The sequence below is a fragment of the Macrotis lagotis genome, chromosome 1, assembly GCF_037893015.1.
Source record: "Macrotis lagotis isolate mMagLag1 chromosome 1, bilby.v1.9.chrom.fasta, whole genome shotgun sequence".
Classification (NCBI taxonomy): domain Eukaryota; kingdom Metazoa; phylum Chordata; class Mammalia; order Peramelemorphia; family Peramelidae; genus Macrotis; species Macrotis lagotis.
This window is the reverse complement of record NC_133658.1, coordinates 525,218,030-525,237,926: the sequence shown is the minus strand read 5'-3', so window position 1 is coordinate 525,237,926 and position 19,897 is coordinate 525,218,030. Positions and strand designations below refer to the sequence as shown.

General features: G+C 33.1%; 1 protein-coding gene across 1 annotated transcript in view; it reads right to left on the bottom strand.

The window, feature by feature from the left end:
* DMD (dystrophin) overlaps positions 1 to 19,897 on the bottom strand; it is a 2,282,785-nt gene that overhangs the window by 1,600,384 nt on the left and 662,504 nt on the right. Inside the window, exon 13 of the mRNA XM_074220296.1 lies at positions 10,241 to 10,391. Coding sequence (XP_074076397.1) covers positions 10,241 to 10,391 — 151 coding nt within the window. The remainder of the gene's footprint in view (positions 1 to 10,240; positions 10,392 to 19,897) is intronic.

Here is a 19,897-nt window from a genome sequence, read left to right as displayed (position 1 = left end):
TGCTTGATTATGGAAAAATGGGAAGCCAGAATAAAGAAGGCAGGGGGAGTATTGATATAAGCACAGATCCTCTTTTTTCATAATTACTGATTGGGGACTCTATAACCGTATAAGGAAGAATTTTTAAGTATTTATTTTATAAAACTTGTCAAATTAGGATAAAGAAAACAGGAATTAGGTGGTGCAGTGCATAGAGCATCAACTCTGGAGTCAGAAGGATCTGAGTTCAAATCCTACCTCAGACAATTAATAATGCTTTATCTGTGTGACCTTGCTCAAGTCACTTAACCCCATTGCCTTGCAAAAACCTAAAGAAAAAAAAAGAAAACAGGAATCTGATTTCTATTTTCTTCGTGCCAAAATGTAAGATAAAAATAGCAGTGGTGATCTGATGACTCCTGAGCCAGGATGTGACATCATATTGCTTTTCTCATTCTTCTATTTAAGACAGGTTAGATAAATCCCTGTGCAGGACTAAGACCAGGGTAGCTGACTATGAAATGGGTCAACCTCAGTGGGAAGAGAAGGGGAAATGCCTGGAAAAGAATGGCAGAAAAGGAAAGGGAGTGAGATGCCTATTTTTGCAGGTGACTTTTCCACTTTATACAAGTAATCCTTATAGACACACCATTCTTCTTGTTATATCTCCCTGGACTTACTATGATTTCTTTCCCTTGGTCCAACTCTGCCAAATCCTAACATTAATCACTCAAATGTGATTTCTTACTGATGGCAAGAACTTTGTTATTCATTTCTGTAGCGGAGTGCTTTATGCAAATAGCTGCCCATAGTAGGCTTTCAATAAATGTTTTTAAATGTTGAAACATTCAGTTCCACTCCCTCATCATTTATAATGCACTTAAAATGTTTAAAACACTGGGACTGGTATTGAGATATGAAGGCAAAAAGAAAATAACCCTTTCTTTTGTAGAGTATGAATAAATGATGAGCTAAATGGAGACATATTGCTCTTTATTAAGGTGTATTTCTCAGGTGTCTAGTTAGAAGTTTAAGTAAGCAGTGATAAAAACCTTAAATGGCAGCACATGCTATAGACTACTGTCCCTGGGATAAGCAAGACTTTGTTGAGATCAACAATAGAGAATTTCTGGTGGTGGCTAGGTGGAGCAGTGAATAGAGCACCGGTCTTGGAGTCAGGATTACCTGGGTTCAAATCTGACCTCAGACACTTAATCATTACCTAGCCCTGTGGCCTTGGGCAAGCCACTTAATCCCACTGCCTTGAAAAATCTAAAAATAAATAGAGAATTTCAGCCTATGCATTTGAAATTATCAATCACCACTGTGATATAAAGAATGACAGCAAACTATATTTAGCAGTTAGTATTTGTAATCTGTATAACCCTTTATCAACATGTAGCTGTGACTGGTAATTGAAGTTTTGATAGCTTTTTTTTATATATTTTAAAATCCAATTTATCACATTTCTTAATTCATCTTTTATGAATAATAGTTGACTTAAAATGTATCCAAAGGGGTCAGCTAGGTGGTGCCTAGAGGGCAGTTAGGTGGGAAAGTGAGGACCCAAGTTCAAATGCTGACTCAGACGATCATTACTTAACTTTGTGACTTTGGGCAAGTCACTTAACCCCATTGCCTTGCACAAAACAAAAAAACCCCACAACTAAAATAAATGTATCCCAAACTCTTTTACATTAAAAGATTCATTTATATTATGAATATTGCATGCACTTGTCAAAAATAAACAAAAAACAAAATTAGCATAGTTTAAAGAAAAGATATTGAGTCATTAAACTGAAGAAATAAAAATAAAAAAGTGTTCCAGGTCCCTTGTCTCTCCCTTCCTCATCACTCCTTCAATCATGATAGAGGTTATATAGGAAAAGGTATCACTGATAACAGTTATCTTTAAAAATAAATTTGGTGCTTCTAAAATAAGGTAAGTATAAGGTAGACAAATTTTAAGTAAATCCTTTAAATGTGTTTTATTATTAATTTTAATTTAATTAATTTTTGCAATAGCACTGAATCTGCACCTATTGGTCAACCTGGGGATTAGTCTACAACAACTTGGCTATGATTGCCATCAGGTAGCAGACTCAGTCTATCACCAGGCCATGACTTTTTCATTTGGAAGGATCTGCCTGAACATGAAATTCACTGATCTCTAAGAATCCAAGATCACTCATGGTATTGTTTCAGAGATGTAAATCTTGTATTCTCCAAAATGTAAAGTTCATAAGAGAAAAGATAATGCAAGGTGCTTTATGATATCAATTTACAAGGATATACATTGAGTTGGAGACATTAGGGATATTTAATAAATACATGATTAATTGAATTTCTATAATATGGTCTCTTGTTGACATTGGTCATTCAAGGAGAATAATTAGAAAAAAAGTGAAAGTTGTTATTTTTGTTGTTGTTTTAAATATTAGTATTGGACCTTGCAATGGAGCTGTGGGTATACCGATGTACTTAGGACCATTGGTCCATTTGGGGAAACCCAATTCATAACTGGAAGTCTCCTTTCATACATTTTGTGTCTTGCTGACAATTTTATGTATTCCATATGTTAGCATGATCAGGGAGGCAAAGCAAGCAAAATGTGGGAGCCCTTAGATAGCAGATGCTGACAATCACCCTCATGAGAGTAATTGCCTTGCTCCTATTGAGGATGAATGAAAGTAGAAAATAAATGCAGTCCAGTCTTCCTGGCAGGTGTTCCTAAAATGGCTTTTATGTTATAGCAGTAAAACTGATTGAACTACAACGAGGGAGGAAAAAAAAAGTCGCCTGATAAACCCTTCCCATAGCAAAGTCTGAGAAGGAATATGCCTTAGTAAAAATAGCCAAGAATTAGAATACCACTGAGTTCACATCCCAGCTTCAAGACTCACTAGATGGTTATGTGATATTTGGCAAATCACTCTTTGAAGGTTCAGGTTTCTCTTCTTTAAAATAGGGATGATTATATTTAGACTATCCATTTCATGGAGATGGCTACAAAGAATGGTTATTTTTCAGTCATTTCATTCATGTCCAAGCCTTGTCAAACATACTGGAGTGGTTTGCCATTTTCTTCTCCACTTCACTTTATGAAGAGATTGATATGATATTGGAGTGATTGAAGCAGAGTTAAATGATTTGTCCAGAGTCACATAACTAGTAACTGTCTGAGGTCAGATTAGAACTCAGGAAGATGGATTTTACTAATTCCAAGCCTGGCACTCTAATCCTTAACCACCTACCTGGCACTCTAAACCTACCACCACCTGGAATAAAAGTGAGTCATGTTTTAAGCTTTACGATGAATTTTCTTTATAATGGGCAGATAGGTGTCTCAGTGAATGGAGTGCCAGGACCTAGAGTCTGAAGGATTCAACTTCCTGAGTTGAAATCTGGCTGCAGACATTTAGTAGCTGTAGGACAGTGGACAAGTCACTTAACCATGTTTGCCTCGATCTCCTCCTCTGTGAAATGAACTGGATCTTTCTTTGCCAAGAAAATCCCAAATGGGGTCACAAAGAGTCAAATACAACCAAAAACAACAGAACAATATTTATTATTCCTCAGGATCTATTGTGCCAGGATGGTTTTCTATATGTGTCTGCTACCCTGTATTTGTTGCTTATTTCCCTTGGAAATTACTGTGAATTGGCCTGTGCTGCAGTATCTTTTAGCTTTCTTACCCTTTCAGGTATGCCCATGGCCAAAGTTGTGGCAACCTGGAAACCGGGGCATGAGGCTCTGATAGCATAACTGCTTCTGCATTTCTATTAGGGCACTATTCTTGCATAGTTTTCTGCCTTGCAGCATTTTTTTAGATTCAATTAACATAGAAAAAATGTCTGAGTATTTTTTCATGGACATAACCTATTGAAAGCATTGTTATCAGAGATCCTTCTTGCAGGCATGGCTTAGTCATTTGTAGCTTTACCCATATTTGAATGCTATTTTTAATTACCTGTAATGACTATGGGAGAAGGAGAAAAGGAAAAAGAAATGTATTAGGAAATACTTCAGCCTGACAAAGGCTAGAAGGAAGGGTTAGCAAAAATTAAACAATGAGTTACTAGTATATTCATCTGTAAATCCAATTGATCTTCCTATTTAACTGAAACACACACATACACACACACACACACACACACACACATATATTAGTAATCTAAACCATTTTAGAATTTTAAAGCTAAAGGTGACATATACTAAAGAGACTATTATGAATTAATGATCTGGTCAACACAGACATGGTAACTAAAACATGGCTTATATACTTTTTAATAAATATGTCTTTCACATACCCCTTTTGTTTTTCTTTATCATAATCATGAATCATCATTAAGTTTCCTTAGAAATAACATTTTTCAATAGAATAAGGTAGTTATGAGAAACCCTCCACACTCTCTATGATCTGTCAACAGGAGAAAGATTCTTGCCTTAGTAGTATTGTAGAGCCTTCACTGCTATAGAGATTAGAAACACAAGAAGAGGCTATATCAGAGTTAATCATCAGTGATGGTTCTGAATTTTGACTTTTGGTATTATTTTTGAAACTTTCAAGGATCCTGGAGAAAGTAGGAGAGTTAAAAAGTTTTATTTTCTCCTTGGTTCCTTGTAAATAGTCAACCTTTCAGTTCGTGTTCCCTTGTCCTTTCCTTCAGATATTCTGATAATGTTGACATTCTGGTGCTGTTATTGTTACTTACGTGTGGAGTGGGCAGAAGCAGAGCCCTAGATAAACCTCAGAGGACTTATACACAAGTGTGAATAAAAGAAATGATGCAACTGCCCCTCTGAGACCTTTCCTGTTCTCTCATTTCTGTAATGCAAAAGAAGGGAGCAATTCTTATTGTCTGACTCTTCTGTCTCTCCTTACCATGAAGGGGAATAGATTAAAAGTAGAAGCCTTTTCCTTCTCTATAGTTAACTACTCCCTAACTTAACTCTTTGCTCACTTTCATTTTGTTGGTGTCATTTTATTTTGCCTTATAAAAAAGTATCATTTCAGTGGTGCTGATTATAGTACTGTACTGGAAGATAAGAAGACCTGAGTTTAAACCTATACTCAGGTGTTCTTGCCTGTGTGACTCTGGGCACAATCTCTATTTTACTTTCCTTCCCTATTAAATGGGTATGATAATTGCATCTACCTTCTGGGTTTCTTGTGAGAAATACAAAGTGTCTGGCAAACCATAATATGGTAGCTTTTATTGCTGTTATTAAAAGAAAACTATCTTTACTGTGTGATTGATGTGTAGAGAGTTGGACCAAAACTTGAATCACAGAGAAGAAAGAAAAAAATAATACCTTCTTTGATCTGATGGCAAGTAATGAGTTTAAGTGGATATAATTATTATAATATAAAATAGCCATACAAAAGAAAGTCCAGCTTTCTACAAGTAGCTGAATCTATAGTGTGATTAATATTGATATAAATTGATTTCTAGATATTAAAGAGAGAGAAGTCCATGAGGCAAAGGTCATTGAAGACAGGAAAAGGGTGGAATCTATCTTAATTTTGCATGCTTTACACATAAATGTATAGTTTTATTAATCAATGCTTAAGTATGGATCTCTTCTTATAAATCTAATCAATAGTACCAGGAAATCACAATAACCTCAGACTGAGTGAAACTTGAATTTGAATCTGACCTCAAATACTTACTAGATGTGATTAAGTAAATGAGCAAATTAAATTCTATTTAACTCCTAGGGTTGCTGGGAGCATCAAATGAGGTATTTCTAAAATGTTTTGTAAACCTCAAATTATTATTATTGTTATTATTAAATGTTCTACCAGAGCATATTCCCTTATTTGAACAAATTATTTATATGTGACTCTTTCCCCATATATTTGTTATAAATTCCCTGATCCAATTTTCCATGTGGGGATTTTGCAAACAATCTAAGATTTACTTGTGCACAAGTCCTATGGGCTCAAACTACTTAGTCAATCAACTCCCTCAAAATAATGGTAATAATAATAATAATAATAATAATACACTTGTTTACATCTAAAATATTGTAGACATAAAAGTTGCTTTCATTAAGTAAGATACTTAGGTCATCATGTGGATGACAATATATTTTGTTCCTAATTGCACCCAGAAATATTTCCCAATCATTCTTGGCAACTCTTTTCTATGATTAATACAATATTTAGGAAGGAAATCAGAGATTAGTTAGATAAAATTAGTGAGACCATGGTTTTTATTGAGCACATCTTGGGGACATAGTGTGCAGGCCTTTTCAAATGTGACCATTTTTCTGAAGCTTGAAATAAGGAATGAAAATCACAGTACAACAGAACTTTAAAGAACTTGGAAATGTCAGTCCAACACTCTCATTTTCTAGATGAGGAAAATGAGGTGGAGAATGATTTAATAACTTGACCCAAAACACATAGATACTTTATTAAAGCTAACACTGGGCCACTAGCTGGTATGACAGAATACCACAATTTCCCCAAAGAATTGAATCCTTGATCAGTAAACAGAAGCCTTAAGCTCCATCTCATTCTTTCTATGCCATGTGACAAAATGCTTCCCTTTCAAGGAGTTCCCAATTTACTTTCTGTCCATTAATGACATCTCAATTCCATTTCAGTTTCCAAATCCTCATGAGTGATTGCCACTCCTTCAGAGGAAATTCTCTAGTTTCTTATCAATTTTCAAACCTTACTAATAAAAATTGCTCTCTCAGGACTGAAATTACAAGGCTGACTTCTAGCTGACACATTACACAACAGAAATGAGAGGTTCAATCTACTCAGCTTCCCAGAGGTAATCATTCTTGGGTCTCCTTGTCTTAATATAAAGCTCACTTTTCTCCCAAAGGTAATAGTAATGAAAAATGATTGATCACTTCCAAATTTTTCTGAAAATTGAAATTTCTGAAACTATATAAGACATACAGGATTTGGTGAGTTTAATAGCATTACCAATATAATATCAATTGTTTGAGGTAACTTGATTACCAATTTGAGAGCAATGAGTCATCTTCCAGGTATTTCAAAGAGTTGAATTTCCAGTTGGTCACATAATAAAATTTTATTGAAATGAAGATAGCAAAGGGCACTGTCACAAAATATGTAGAGCTCTATCTGTAATATTCATGCAACCCTTGAAATATTTGCAAACATTTTTATCTTGACCTCCAATTACTACATAGGAGAGAACTTTTCAGCATGAGCAGAATTTTAATTCAGGACGGGGATCACATTCTTTTCTTGCTTTTTTGGTAGCATTGGTTTCAATAAAACAGCTAGAGGTGACCCCACTATTAGATATATGCCTCCACAGTGCTAAATGGCTCGAATATTATATTATTTCAAGCAAAGAAGATACCTAGGGAAGAGAATACTATTCTAAAGATTTCAATGACATACTCATATTTTTATTGTCAAAATTGTGAAGATTCCTTATTTCATAAATCTACTGTATCCTGCCTGTTTTTAGGGGGAAAATTGTATATGAATCATGAGGGTTTAAATAATGCTTCATTCTGAACACTTTCATCTAAAAAAGGATCATGAATTTATCTTTCTTGGTTTAATTAAAAAGCAAAGGTAAAAAAAGAGATCCCCTTTGCTAATGTGTACTTATGAGAAATTAACATCTATTTTTAAAATATGACTAAGAATTTTATTAATTCTTTTTCCCTATCCATCACGATTTATTATTAATTTTCTTTTTCTGCCCACTTTGTAATGTATTTCCTATTAGGAACTGGATTTCAGCAATATATCTGCAAGAGGTTGAAATTTAGGATTTTTCTTTTAAATAATGTCACATATATCTTGGAAGTAGGTAGAAAAGTTGTTCCCCAGTTTTCAAGTTCTCTCCATTCCTCCTTTCCCACCTTAGGAAGAACTGGTCATTGTCACAGTCTCCTCATCAAGCAATAATTTCCTTTGTGGAGAAAAAAGGTAGCTTCCATGCAGTGTTTGTTTATTATTTGTTTGTTTGTTTGTTTGTTTGTTTGTTTGGTTATTCTTGCTTGTATTCAGATTTCTTTGTGAAGGAAGTAATTCTGTCCTAAGTATAGGTTACTTTGAAATTCCAGTGTCTACTCTGTCATATCTGAAAAAACTACAGTGAGGTGAACCTGTCTATCATGGATTTCTGGAATACTCTGATCTTATGTACTCACTGACCCTACAAATGTTGTGTTTGGCCATGTAGAAAAATACAAATTATAAACACATTCAAGAACTGCTTACCATTTATGATTAATTGCCATGTAGTACAAGAATGACAATGCACATCATTACCTTTCTGTCATTTTTACTTTGTTGGATGTTTCATTCTATCACAAAAACTAAGTTCTTGATGAATGCTATATCTTTGTAGGTGATTTACAAGGTGGCAGGTGTATTTGCTCATAACTTAAAAAAAATAAAGGAAGAGACTGTGCTATTTCTCCTTGGTAAACATAAAGGACACACTCATAATAAACCATCTATATAAGACTAGGAAGTTTAAGATTAACATAGGGAGGTAGTTGAAATGCCTACCAATGGATAACATTTGTATAATTAGTATCTTTGAGAAAGACATTAAGCATTCTATTTGAAGTTAGGATAGGTAATGAGGATCGTTAAAATGGTCATCTGTATATACATAGCTATGACTAGAGTAAGGAGACAAGGGGTCTGAAGCTGCTGTAATTTAGATGGCACCAGTAGTACTCACATTCCTACAATACAAGAAAAACAACTGAGGTTTATTCTAAGCAAGAAAAATTAATTAAAATAGAATGATATTTTTTTTTTAGATTTTTTCAAGACAATGGGGTTAAGAGGCTTGCCCAAGGCCACATGGCTAGGTAATTACTAAGTGTCTGAGGCCGGATTTGAACTCAGGTACTCCTGACTCCAAGGCCAGTGCTCTATCCACTGCGCCACCTAGCCACCCCTAAAATAGAATGATATTAAAAGAAATGCTTCCTTTCTTTAATAACTAGCACCCCAGATGAGCTTTTTACTTAACTAAGTTCTCTCTGCTACCCCCAAATAAAATTGTGTTAAAGAGTTGATATGAAGATGCATTATGTACCACTTGCTTTGGTCAAAAACTTGCTATTTTATGGTTCTTAACTGGCTAACTCCAAAAGTAGAAAAAGGCAGTCTTGGCAAAGGTTTGTTAGTTTTTAGTGTGATAGAGCTGCCTCTCTTGGCTAGTGCTGACCTTGATCTATGTCCTGTCGGTTTTGTTTGCAATACCACTATAACATAGTCCTGTCTACAACAGCAAAGAATATGGAACTCAGCGCATGAGGAAAAAACACTATAGCTTGAGCAATTTAGGAACACTCAGTGTGGTTTCTAACAGAAGTCACTGTGAAGTTCAGTAGCAGAGAGAGAAAGGACAAACTTAGAAGGGAGAGAGCTGAGGAAATAGAATATTTCCATTAGAAGAAACAGTAAGGAAACATTGCAGTAACAACAAAACTCCTAAGAATTTTTAACACACACACACACACACATATAATATATACACACATACATATCTACATACTTAAATATAATGTGTTATATATATATATATATATATATATATATATATATATATTTATACACATCCATATTTGTGTGCTCCCATACATTAATGGTTCTTCTCAAAATACTACCTGTCACATCTCAGCAACAAATTTCTGGAATACTTTGAACAATTTACCATGCCTAAAATACAATTTACTTTATCCTAGAAAAATAATGATGTTATCAAGCTCATTTCTAAAGACTAAAAGTGCTTACTGCTTTCAGAGTTCATAATAGCAAATGAACATAGAGACAAAATAAATATAATACAAAATAATAAAATGCAGAGATGCTGCATTTTGTTGCAAAATGCTATTAGAATTGCATATTTTGCTTAGAGTTTAGCTGAGGTTTTCAATGTTTAGATATTAAGAATTTAAGGGAAAATATAAAGAAATTTCAATCATATAAAACTGAATTTCAATCTAATCTCTATAGAGTCTTTCTTCCAGGTAAGTTAGAAAATTTAAATAAATTCCATATTCCAATTGTTTTACTCCAGTAATATGTTTGGATTGTTTTCAAATATGGATAATGCATGCATAAACGAAAGCTCAAATTTATAAGCTTATCAACTTATAAAATTAAAAAGAAATTCTGCACAGAAGCTTACTGAAATATATTTTATAAATATTCAATATATTTAGGTATGCACATAAACTTATTCAAACATTCAGCAGTAGAGAAAATGACATAGCTTTTAGAACTAACCTTATGTTGCTGTACTTGACGTTTTAGATCTTCAAGATCAGGACCTAGAGGTTCTGCCTCCATTTTCTTTGTCCTAGCTTCAGTTTCTGATAACCAGTCAGTTAAATGTATTAATTGTTGGTTCTGAAGATCCATTAAAACTTTATGCAAACTGAAAAATGAAAATAAGTAAATTGTCATCTAAACTAAACATGATTGAATTACTAATATCCATAATACAAAACAATGAAAATATTAATAATCTTATACTGTGCATTTCTATTAAGAATCTTATATGAATTATACAAATTAAACAGAATGACATAACCAGAGAATTGATCAGTAAGTAATTAAAAATAATAGGAAGGGGAAGGTGTATGGTGTGCCATAATAGTGAGATGATTATTTATATGTCCTCTCATGAAATTATATATCTTTGAAGTATTATGTGTTAACACAATAATTATTATTTTCAAATATGTAAAATAGCTAATAATTTCTTATTCTGATGCCTCTAGAAGTACATAACTGAAAGATCTGCTTCTACAAAAAGCCTAATAGACATAGAAAGACTTAAATGTATATACAGATACATGATTCTTATTATATATAACACAAACATATAATATAGTATAACATAATTCTAACAATATAAATATCACATATAAATGCATTTTATATGTATGTGTATGTTCATATTTTTTCCTATCCTATTTTATCTAGATAAAACACTGGACTAGTGATGAGAGGGCTAGCTTTGGACTTAAAAATTTCTGGGTTCAATTTCTGTGATTGAAACCATCTAATTGAATGACCATGGGGAGTTACTTAACTTCTCTTTTTCCCAGGCAAGACCCTCACTTACAATAACGAAGAGAATTTGCAAACTTCAAGTTAAGTACATCAGTGGACTTATAAACCTATGATACCAGGTTTACCTTTTATTTTTCTGCCTAGTTCATTGTTACAGTCTTTAGGATGAAGAATTTCATAAAATTTGGAACATAATTGTGTTTTACTTAAAGAAAATTCAAATTTCAAAGTAAAAAAATGCAATAAAATAGCCTACAATAATTCACTTTTGAAAAAGGATTATTCATTTTGTAAAAACATTTACTATAAATACATTCTACTTTGATTCTGTTGCTTTTCCTGATTCCAACTACACAGAACAAGATGCTCTTCCCATTAAAATCATCTCTCTAATCTCATCAGCATGCTTCTAACTTTAATGATTGACACTCCCTCTCTCAGCCTCTTCTCCCCTCTTTATGGAGGTCTGGATGATGGAGGAATCAAATGCTTCTTTATAGGAAGAAACTAGACTTTTTTGGTCTACCCCAGTTTATTGCTCTGATTGACTTCAACTCCAAGGAATACGATGATCCCTAGTTTTCCCCTCTAACTTACTCCCTTCTTTGGTAGAGTGTTTTCCCTTCTAGATTATACATTCCTTGATGGTAGAGATTGTGATAATATAAAGATATTAATTATATCTCCAAAGTTTAGCATATGATCTGGCACATTATATAGACTTAATAAATGTGTTTTTTTTTTTGATTGGATAAGTCATTTAAATTGGAGTCTCCTCTCTGTCATTTAATAGAAAATACAACTCTCTAGAAACATAGTTCTTACACAGAATGACTTTTAACATATAATCCTCTCTCTAAATCTAGATTTTTTTTTACTCTATTAAAGATGGGATAAAAAGATTATTGCTTTTTCTCCCCTTTATGGGGAAAGATGTCTCTCCTCCATCATCTTTCAAATATGGAATCAAACACTGAAACTTGCTAGAATTGAAATTTTGAACAGAAGATGCAATGCAATAACATTTTTGCAATATAACTTTGACTTTATAAAACAAAAACTGACCTGACAATAAATTGTTTGAATGATCAGATAAAATGTAATTGTTGATACTGACTAAGAGAAAATTCTCCTTAAGTTTTCTCATACTTTGGTATCAAGTAAACTTGAATTGTCAAAATATAGTTATATTAAAATTGAAGAAAGGGTTCCACAAATTTTTTTCCTTAAGAAATAAATCAAATTTGGAAACAGTAGAACTCTTTATAATGACATAGCTGTTTCTATATTTGTTAGAATTAAAATATTATTTCTGAACATTTTCAGCTTTTAATTTTGACTTTTAAAGTTTAATATAAAAAAAATCCAAGGTTCACTTGATTTTCCCCACACTATTGTTAATTCCTGATACTAATAAACTCATCATTCACTTTTAATCCTGAGTTATTGATCAGTAAAATGTGAGTAATTTTCATTTTTAGTGTTTTGAGAAATTTATTATTCTTCTTTGAATTGGGTAAGAATTTAAGTATCCTGTGTCACACCTTCCACATGTTATAGACAAGAAAATTGAGGCAGGAAGTGGTGAATTCACCTGCCCTGTATCAAATAATTATTTAATGGTATAACTTGGGCCTTTTGATTTATAGTAAATCAAGAAGTTTTCTTTAGGAACTATTAACTACTACCAAGCTTACGGTAGATGAGAAAAACAGAAACCAAAACATAGCCCTATCTTCAAGAAGATCATAATATAACAAAGAGTACATATGAAAGTAATTTATAAAACTTTAGCAGGAAGATGATTTGTAATATTTCAATACACTGGACTAATGCAAATTCTCCTGTTGGTGGCGGCTGGAGTGCTTACTTCTGAATCAGATTATTTTTGGTGGTGGTGTTTCTTCTCATGCTAGAAGAGGATCAAAATTACATCATACTAATAGGGCTATGGTTGATCATACCAATCTGTGCTCAAAAGAGTCTACCATAGGTTAGGCACAAATCGTGCCTATACATACATGCATACATATATACCATTTCAGAGGGAGATAACTCTAAATTTATTCATCTCACATTTCTTTTGAGCTACCGTAATTTTCCTTTGCTCATATCAAGAGACCTTAAAAGTGTCTTTGTATCACTTCTATTCACCATGTGAGCTTCTGCCTTATGTGAGTTCTCTTTAAAATAATCCTTCAGGCAAATCTCATTTTGTCATTTGAATATGATCAGCTTATAGAGCTGAACTTTCTGCAGTAGCATTTGAATGGTTGGCAGTTAACTTGAGGAAGGATCTCAGTGTCCAGTACCTTATCTAACCAGATGAAATGCAGAATCTTCCTTGGTGAATCAATTTTATTCCTTCACTGATAGTGAAGTAAGAGGAATGATTACAAGGGGAAAGGCCATGGGAAGTCTAACCTCTGAGAGACCATTTGGTCTCGTGAAAACTGATCTCAATTCTTTACCACATTATTTTTCCACTTAGTTAAAGGATTAGAATTTAAGTCCTTATGACATAACTGAAACAATTGAACACAGTTCATCACCCTAAATGTATAATTTTTTCTTTTTAAAAACAATCTTTATTTTAATTTTTTTTATTTTTTAAGCTTAAAAACAAAATAAAAAAAATTTTCATGTAAGCAGCAAAACATAAAAGAGGACTCATAATATAAAGCAATAAATTTCCATTTCAAGAAAGGTTATATATAATAATTATGTATATATGTATGCATGCATGTGTGTATGTATATATTTTTTATCCATTCTTTAACCCATTCCTGATGAGAGTAGGTTTCTGGAACTACAAGCTTTCGTAGTCCAACTAATTCCTCTGCATCAATTATTCCTCTCACCACATGTTAGCATAAGTTGATAACTTTTTAAAATCTTTTTCTTTACTATATTATTTTTTAGAATTCCACTCTACTCACTCTACCCCAGTCTTTCCTTTGAACTACCCAATTACTAATAGTAATCTTAGACATATCCTTTACATTTCCCTATAAATTTGTTCTTATTGAGTCCCTTGTAACTGATTAGTCATTGATGTTTACCTTGTTTTTCTCTTGAATCTTGTATTATGTCAAACTTTCTGTTAAGTTCAGGTCTTTTTGCAACGAAATCCTGAAAGTCTAAGTAATTCAGCGAATGTCCTTTTATTTTTTTTCCTTCAAGATTATGCTTAATTTTGCTGGTTATAAGATTTTCAAGTCACAATCATAGTTCTTTTGCTCTTCAATTTGTATTTCTTATTGCCCTTAGTGTTTTTTCTTCTTAGCTATGGATTTTTTTCTCCTAGTATTCCTTCTTGTTCTAACACTTCAGGACAATTTTCTTTTTTTTCTTTTTCAGTTAAGTGACTACTTGCCCAAGGTCACATAGGGAATTATTAAGTGTCTGACGCCAGATTTGAACTGTGTCACCTAGCTACCCCTCAGGACAATTTACATTAATTATTTCTTAATTATTGTATCAAGAAATTTTTTTCAGGTTTCTTATGTTTTCTCTTTTTTGTTTGTTCTCCAGATCAGTTGTCTTTCTTATGAGGTCTTTTGCATTGTCTTCTATTGGCTTGGAACACTATATATTGATGAGTTAAAGAACTGTGGTTGTGGCTGAAAATCTCATATTCTGCAAAGTTAAGTTTTAGAAGTTAAATTCTGTCTTAGTATTTCTTAATTTCTAATAACTTTACTGGATTCCCCTTGCCCAATTCTAATTTTCAAGGAGTCATTTTCTAACTTATGATTCCTTTTCCAGTTGATTAATTTTCTTTCCATAAGCTTCTTGCTTTTCTTGGATTGTGCTTATTGATTTTTTCTAATCTCTCTTATTTGGTTTTTAAATTTTGAGTTCATCTATGAATTGTTTTTGGACAAAAGGCATTTGATTTTTACTCTTTGGGGTAAGAGAGGCTTCTCTTTTTCTTTCTTTCTTTTTGTTTTTTGGCTTCAGTATCTTCCTCTTAATATAAACCTTGGTCTTATCTGCCCATACTAATGTTTTTATTTTCTCCTTTGTTTGCTCATTTAATTTTTAAAAAAAATTTAGCAGTTAATTGTTATATTCCTCTCAGTAGTTCTGTCCTGGATTCAACTTCTGCATTTCTTCCCCCACCCCCCACTGCCCAAGCTCCTCTGTATACTGTGCTGGAAATGATCTTACTCTTTGAGAGCTCTCCATTGGCTATAACCTTCAATTATCCCCTCTTCCCTGGAACCAAGACCAAGAACTCAACTCTCCCATTATTGTCCACAAGTATCAGCATCCTGGTACAACTGCTTCTGCACCCATTGGGAGTATGGTGGTTCCTTCTTGCTTAGGACTGCAACTCTGCCACATAGGTTGAACTAACATCCCTTAATAGCAGAGGTTCCCTCTCTATCCTCATCAGTTGCTAGACTCCACAACTCTGTCCCAGAAGTATGAATTCCTGTGATTGAGGCAAGGGGGAACACTGTTCTGTCCCAACTTTTGTTTATTTATTCTGCTCTACATTCACCTTAAGGTGATTTTTTTGACTTGTTTGTGGAGAAAATTTGGGGAGCCTAGAAGTTTCTGCCTATTCTGCCATCTTCCCAGAATCCCGCCCCCCTTCATAAGCAAATCTTTAAATTCTTCTTATCTAGTCCCATGTTATCACTATTCAAAGTCTTGGTTCTTTCATACAAAGTCAGGGAATATTGTTCAATTCATTTTCATGGATAGATCAGCTTCAAAGAAATGATAGAGCAGAAAATTTAGGGAGGATTCCCAGTCAAAGAAGGCAAACAATTCTACGTTTTGTCTACAAAATTATCCAGAATTCTCTATTCTGCTAAAAAGCTGCTTCTCTTCACTCTGATACAGTCCACTAATCAGCTAAATCCTATCACCAGCCTCAGAAGCTACAACACTTTCTAGCTACATCTAATTGCCTCTAACAGGAGCAGCCAAAACTGAGAATGTGTTTCAAATATATAATTTCAATATTTATTTGCATCTGCTGAACACTGCCCCACTCTCTTGAGCCTTCTATTTGACACTTCTTACTTGACTCAACTGATGATAATTGCACAGTTTCTTCCTGTTTACTTCCTGTTAGGCTTATGTATATCTAAAAGTTGGAAGATATCTCCCTTTTATCAGTCCTAAGGAGTCTGAGATAATGAAAACTGGAATCTTGAAACTAACCATCAATCCAAACAGGAATCTTCTAGCTGACTCCAAGAATAAAACCTGGCAGATGGGATTGGGAGAGACAACTAAGAAAATACAATCTAGCTCCTTATAGGACCTCCACAACATGAAAAATTTTCCACTTGAATATGCCATTGTGGTCTCCTTTATATAGCCTTATAGAATTCAGTAGTTAAATTCTTAAAACCCCCCAAAGAAGGACATTATACTGAGAATTGAGCATTTGCCTTATTTTGTCTGAATGTAACTTTCCAGACATTTCTAGAACATGATGCCTCTACTCCAACCCTCCTCTTAAGTAGATGACTTAGCATGGAGACTGTGGAAGACTTGAGGTCAAATCCAGTCTATGACATGTCCTAGTTGTTTGACCTTGGCAAATCACTTAAACTGTCTGCCCCAGTTTCCTCAAGTGGAAAGCAGATACAATTATAACTTATATATCAGGACATGAGGCTTAAATAAGAAAGCATTTGTAAATCACGTAACACTATTCCTGATGTAATTGTCCTTTGTGTCTAACATTTGTGATCCCATTTGGAGTTTTCTTGATAAAATTACTGGAGTGGGTTGCCATTTCCTTCTCCAACTCATTTTATGGATAAGGAAACTAAGGCATACTATGTTAAGTGACCTGCCCAGGGTCACACAACTAGAAAAAGCCTCAGGTCCTATTTTAACTCAGAAAGATGCACAAGGTGAGCCTTCTGTCCATTGAGTCATTTAACTGCCTGACCTGGCATAGTAGATCTTGAATAGGTGCTTATTATCTTTCTTCTCTCTCTTACTTCTCTTCACATCAGAACCACCCTAGACTCGGACAGGTGATTTTTATCTTTCTAAAACAAAGGTTCCAATCATTTTCTGGCTATTGCTATACCAGGCCACAATATATATTACAGTTATTCTCTTTTCCCTTTTTTATAGTTCTACTTTATTTATGTCTTCCTTAATTGGACTGTAAGTTCCTTGAGGTTGGGAATTATCTTACTTGCCTGTATTTATATTCCCAAAACTTAGGACAGAGCTTGGTACATAGTAAATAGTAAATTATTTATCATTCATCATTAAAAAGGCTTTTCTCACAAACTAAACTGTTGAGCTGAAGGATGAAGAATGGTATTTGGAAAAAAAAGAGCTTGTGAAAGGAAGAAGTTAATGGGCCAAGTCCTAGAGCCAGTTAAATGAAGGGAAGTAAGCTAGGACAAGTCTCAAATCATTCTGTTTAATTAGGTTTGGTAAACAAAGGTAAAATGTTAACCTAGGTCCTGTCTGTATTATCACTAGATTCAAATTAGTGAACTATGAATTAAAGAGTTTTTATGTTTAATTTTACTGTCACCCTTAGGGCTCAAATAGCAAAAATTTTTGAAAATTTTCATTAGTATTATGATGTTAAATTAATTCAATTCTTAGCTAAAAGGAAGTATGGTCTATAAGTTAGACATTTAGACTTGAATCCAAGAAAACCAGTTTATGTTCTTCTTTTGACCCACGCTCATTGTATGACTATGGGTAAATTATTCAGCCTATAGGTGCTATAGGCAAATAAATCCAATATAAATATCAGAAAAAATGCTGACCTGCATTGGTAAGGAACATTTCATCTTCTGGAACTATCCTATACCAATGAAATAGCAACAAGTCCAATCCCTTATGGATCAAGAATTTTTTTCTCAATTCTTAGGTTTTATTCCCACCATCAATGAGGATATTTGTTACTGGAACAAACTGTTCATTTTATAATTTTTGTAATGCAAAAGCAGAATAATCATAAATTTGATACAGAGTACTTAGAGTTTGCAAGTCTAAGTTAGACATCTTATTTAAAAATCAAAATTAATCAATGAATGAGATGAACTTGAAATACAAAATACACTATAAATACATATGATTTTCCTGTTCTTTATTTTAAAAAAACTGGTTTTGATTTCCATTTAGCTCTCCATATATGAAATAAGCAACAAAGAGAAGGAGAATAGATAAGAAGGTAAAAATCACACATTCTCTATCTTAGAGGCATATTTATATGCTTTGGGATATATATATATGTATAATATATATATATATATATATATATATATATATATATATATATATATATATATATATATAACGAGCTATATAGAGAGATGATCATTAATTGCCATTTGACTTTTTCTTAGTTAAGTGAAATCATTTGTCAAAACCTTGGATTTAATATGTTTGATTTTTCAAAAACACAAACTGTTTTAAATGAGAATTTTATTTGGGAATTATGTTCTTTTAAAATTATATTATGCTGTTTAAGCAATTCTTTTCTTTAGATGAATGGTATTTCTTGAAAGGGGAAAATATCTAAAATAAGTTAAAAATAATACTTTAAAATACCTTAGAATTTGGTGCTACTTTTACTTTTGAAAACTTGACAAAGGAACACAATGGAAAATCTGTAAAATTATTTGACCACAATTTTATAGTACCGAAGTAATATTCAAAGAAGTCAGTATCTATCCTTGTCTGGTAATCTTCTAGACAGGAAAAATAAAAAGGAATAACATAATAAACCACTTTAAATTTTAATATGATTTAAATGCTTATAATAACTTCCATTATGCAACAAAATTGGAACATAAACACTGGTCCTCACACTATTATTACAAATAAGCATGGAATCAAACAACTTAATCCTATTTTTAATGTAAGAAATTTCTTCATAAAATTCATAGAATTTTAGTTTGGAATCTCCTCCTCCTACAGATAAGGAAACTGAAACCTCAGATAGAATGAATGACTTGCCTTAGGTTATATAGCTTGCTTTGTACTGTGTCTAAATTAACCATTTAAATCAAAATGACCAGTTAATTAAAATAATTAAAATGATGGATTCATTCTGTCAAATCAAGCTATTAACACATAGTATCCTTTTTATTGATCTCATTCTCTATTTACTAACCTACAAAATCTCAGGCTTTTATATGATTTATTCATTCAAAAAAATTTAAATGCCTATAGTATAATGTTCAACACCCTGGGAGCTCATATCTACTAAAGTAATATAAAGTGTTTATGTTAATATAAAATGTATACAAAGTAAATGAGGAAAGGGAAGGAAAAAGTCACTGTGCTACTGTGCCTTTAAAAAAGCCAAATACCATCTAATTTCATCCTTAAAACCAAACTCTGAAGAGATAGGTGCTGTTGGATAGAGAATTGGTCCTGGAGTCAGAAAGACTTATGTTCAAATGTGATCTGAGACATGTCTAAACTTGGACAAGTGACATCACCTCTGTTTCCTCAACTGTATAATGAGTATAATTGTAACTAACTCTCAGGTTGATGTTGTGAAGATTAAATGAGATAACAATTGAAAAGAGCTTAGCCCTAAGCCTACATACACATAGTAGATGCTACAAAAGTAGGTGCTATTATTACTAAACTTGGGCAATAGTCTGTTGAAAGTCAAGAAGATATAAGATAATGTTGCATACAGGAGGTATTGTTGGCAACTGGACCAATATGGAAATCTGTAGAAATCTGTAGAAATCTGATTGAGTAATACTCTGGAGCAATAGAGTGTATTGGTCACACTCGGGCTAGCACATAATAATTACTCAATAACTGACTGACCATATGAGGTGGGCATGTAATCCCAGCAAAGACTCTGCTGGCAATAGCCTTTGCATTAAAGCTTGGTCC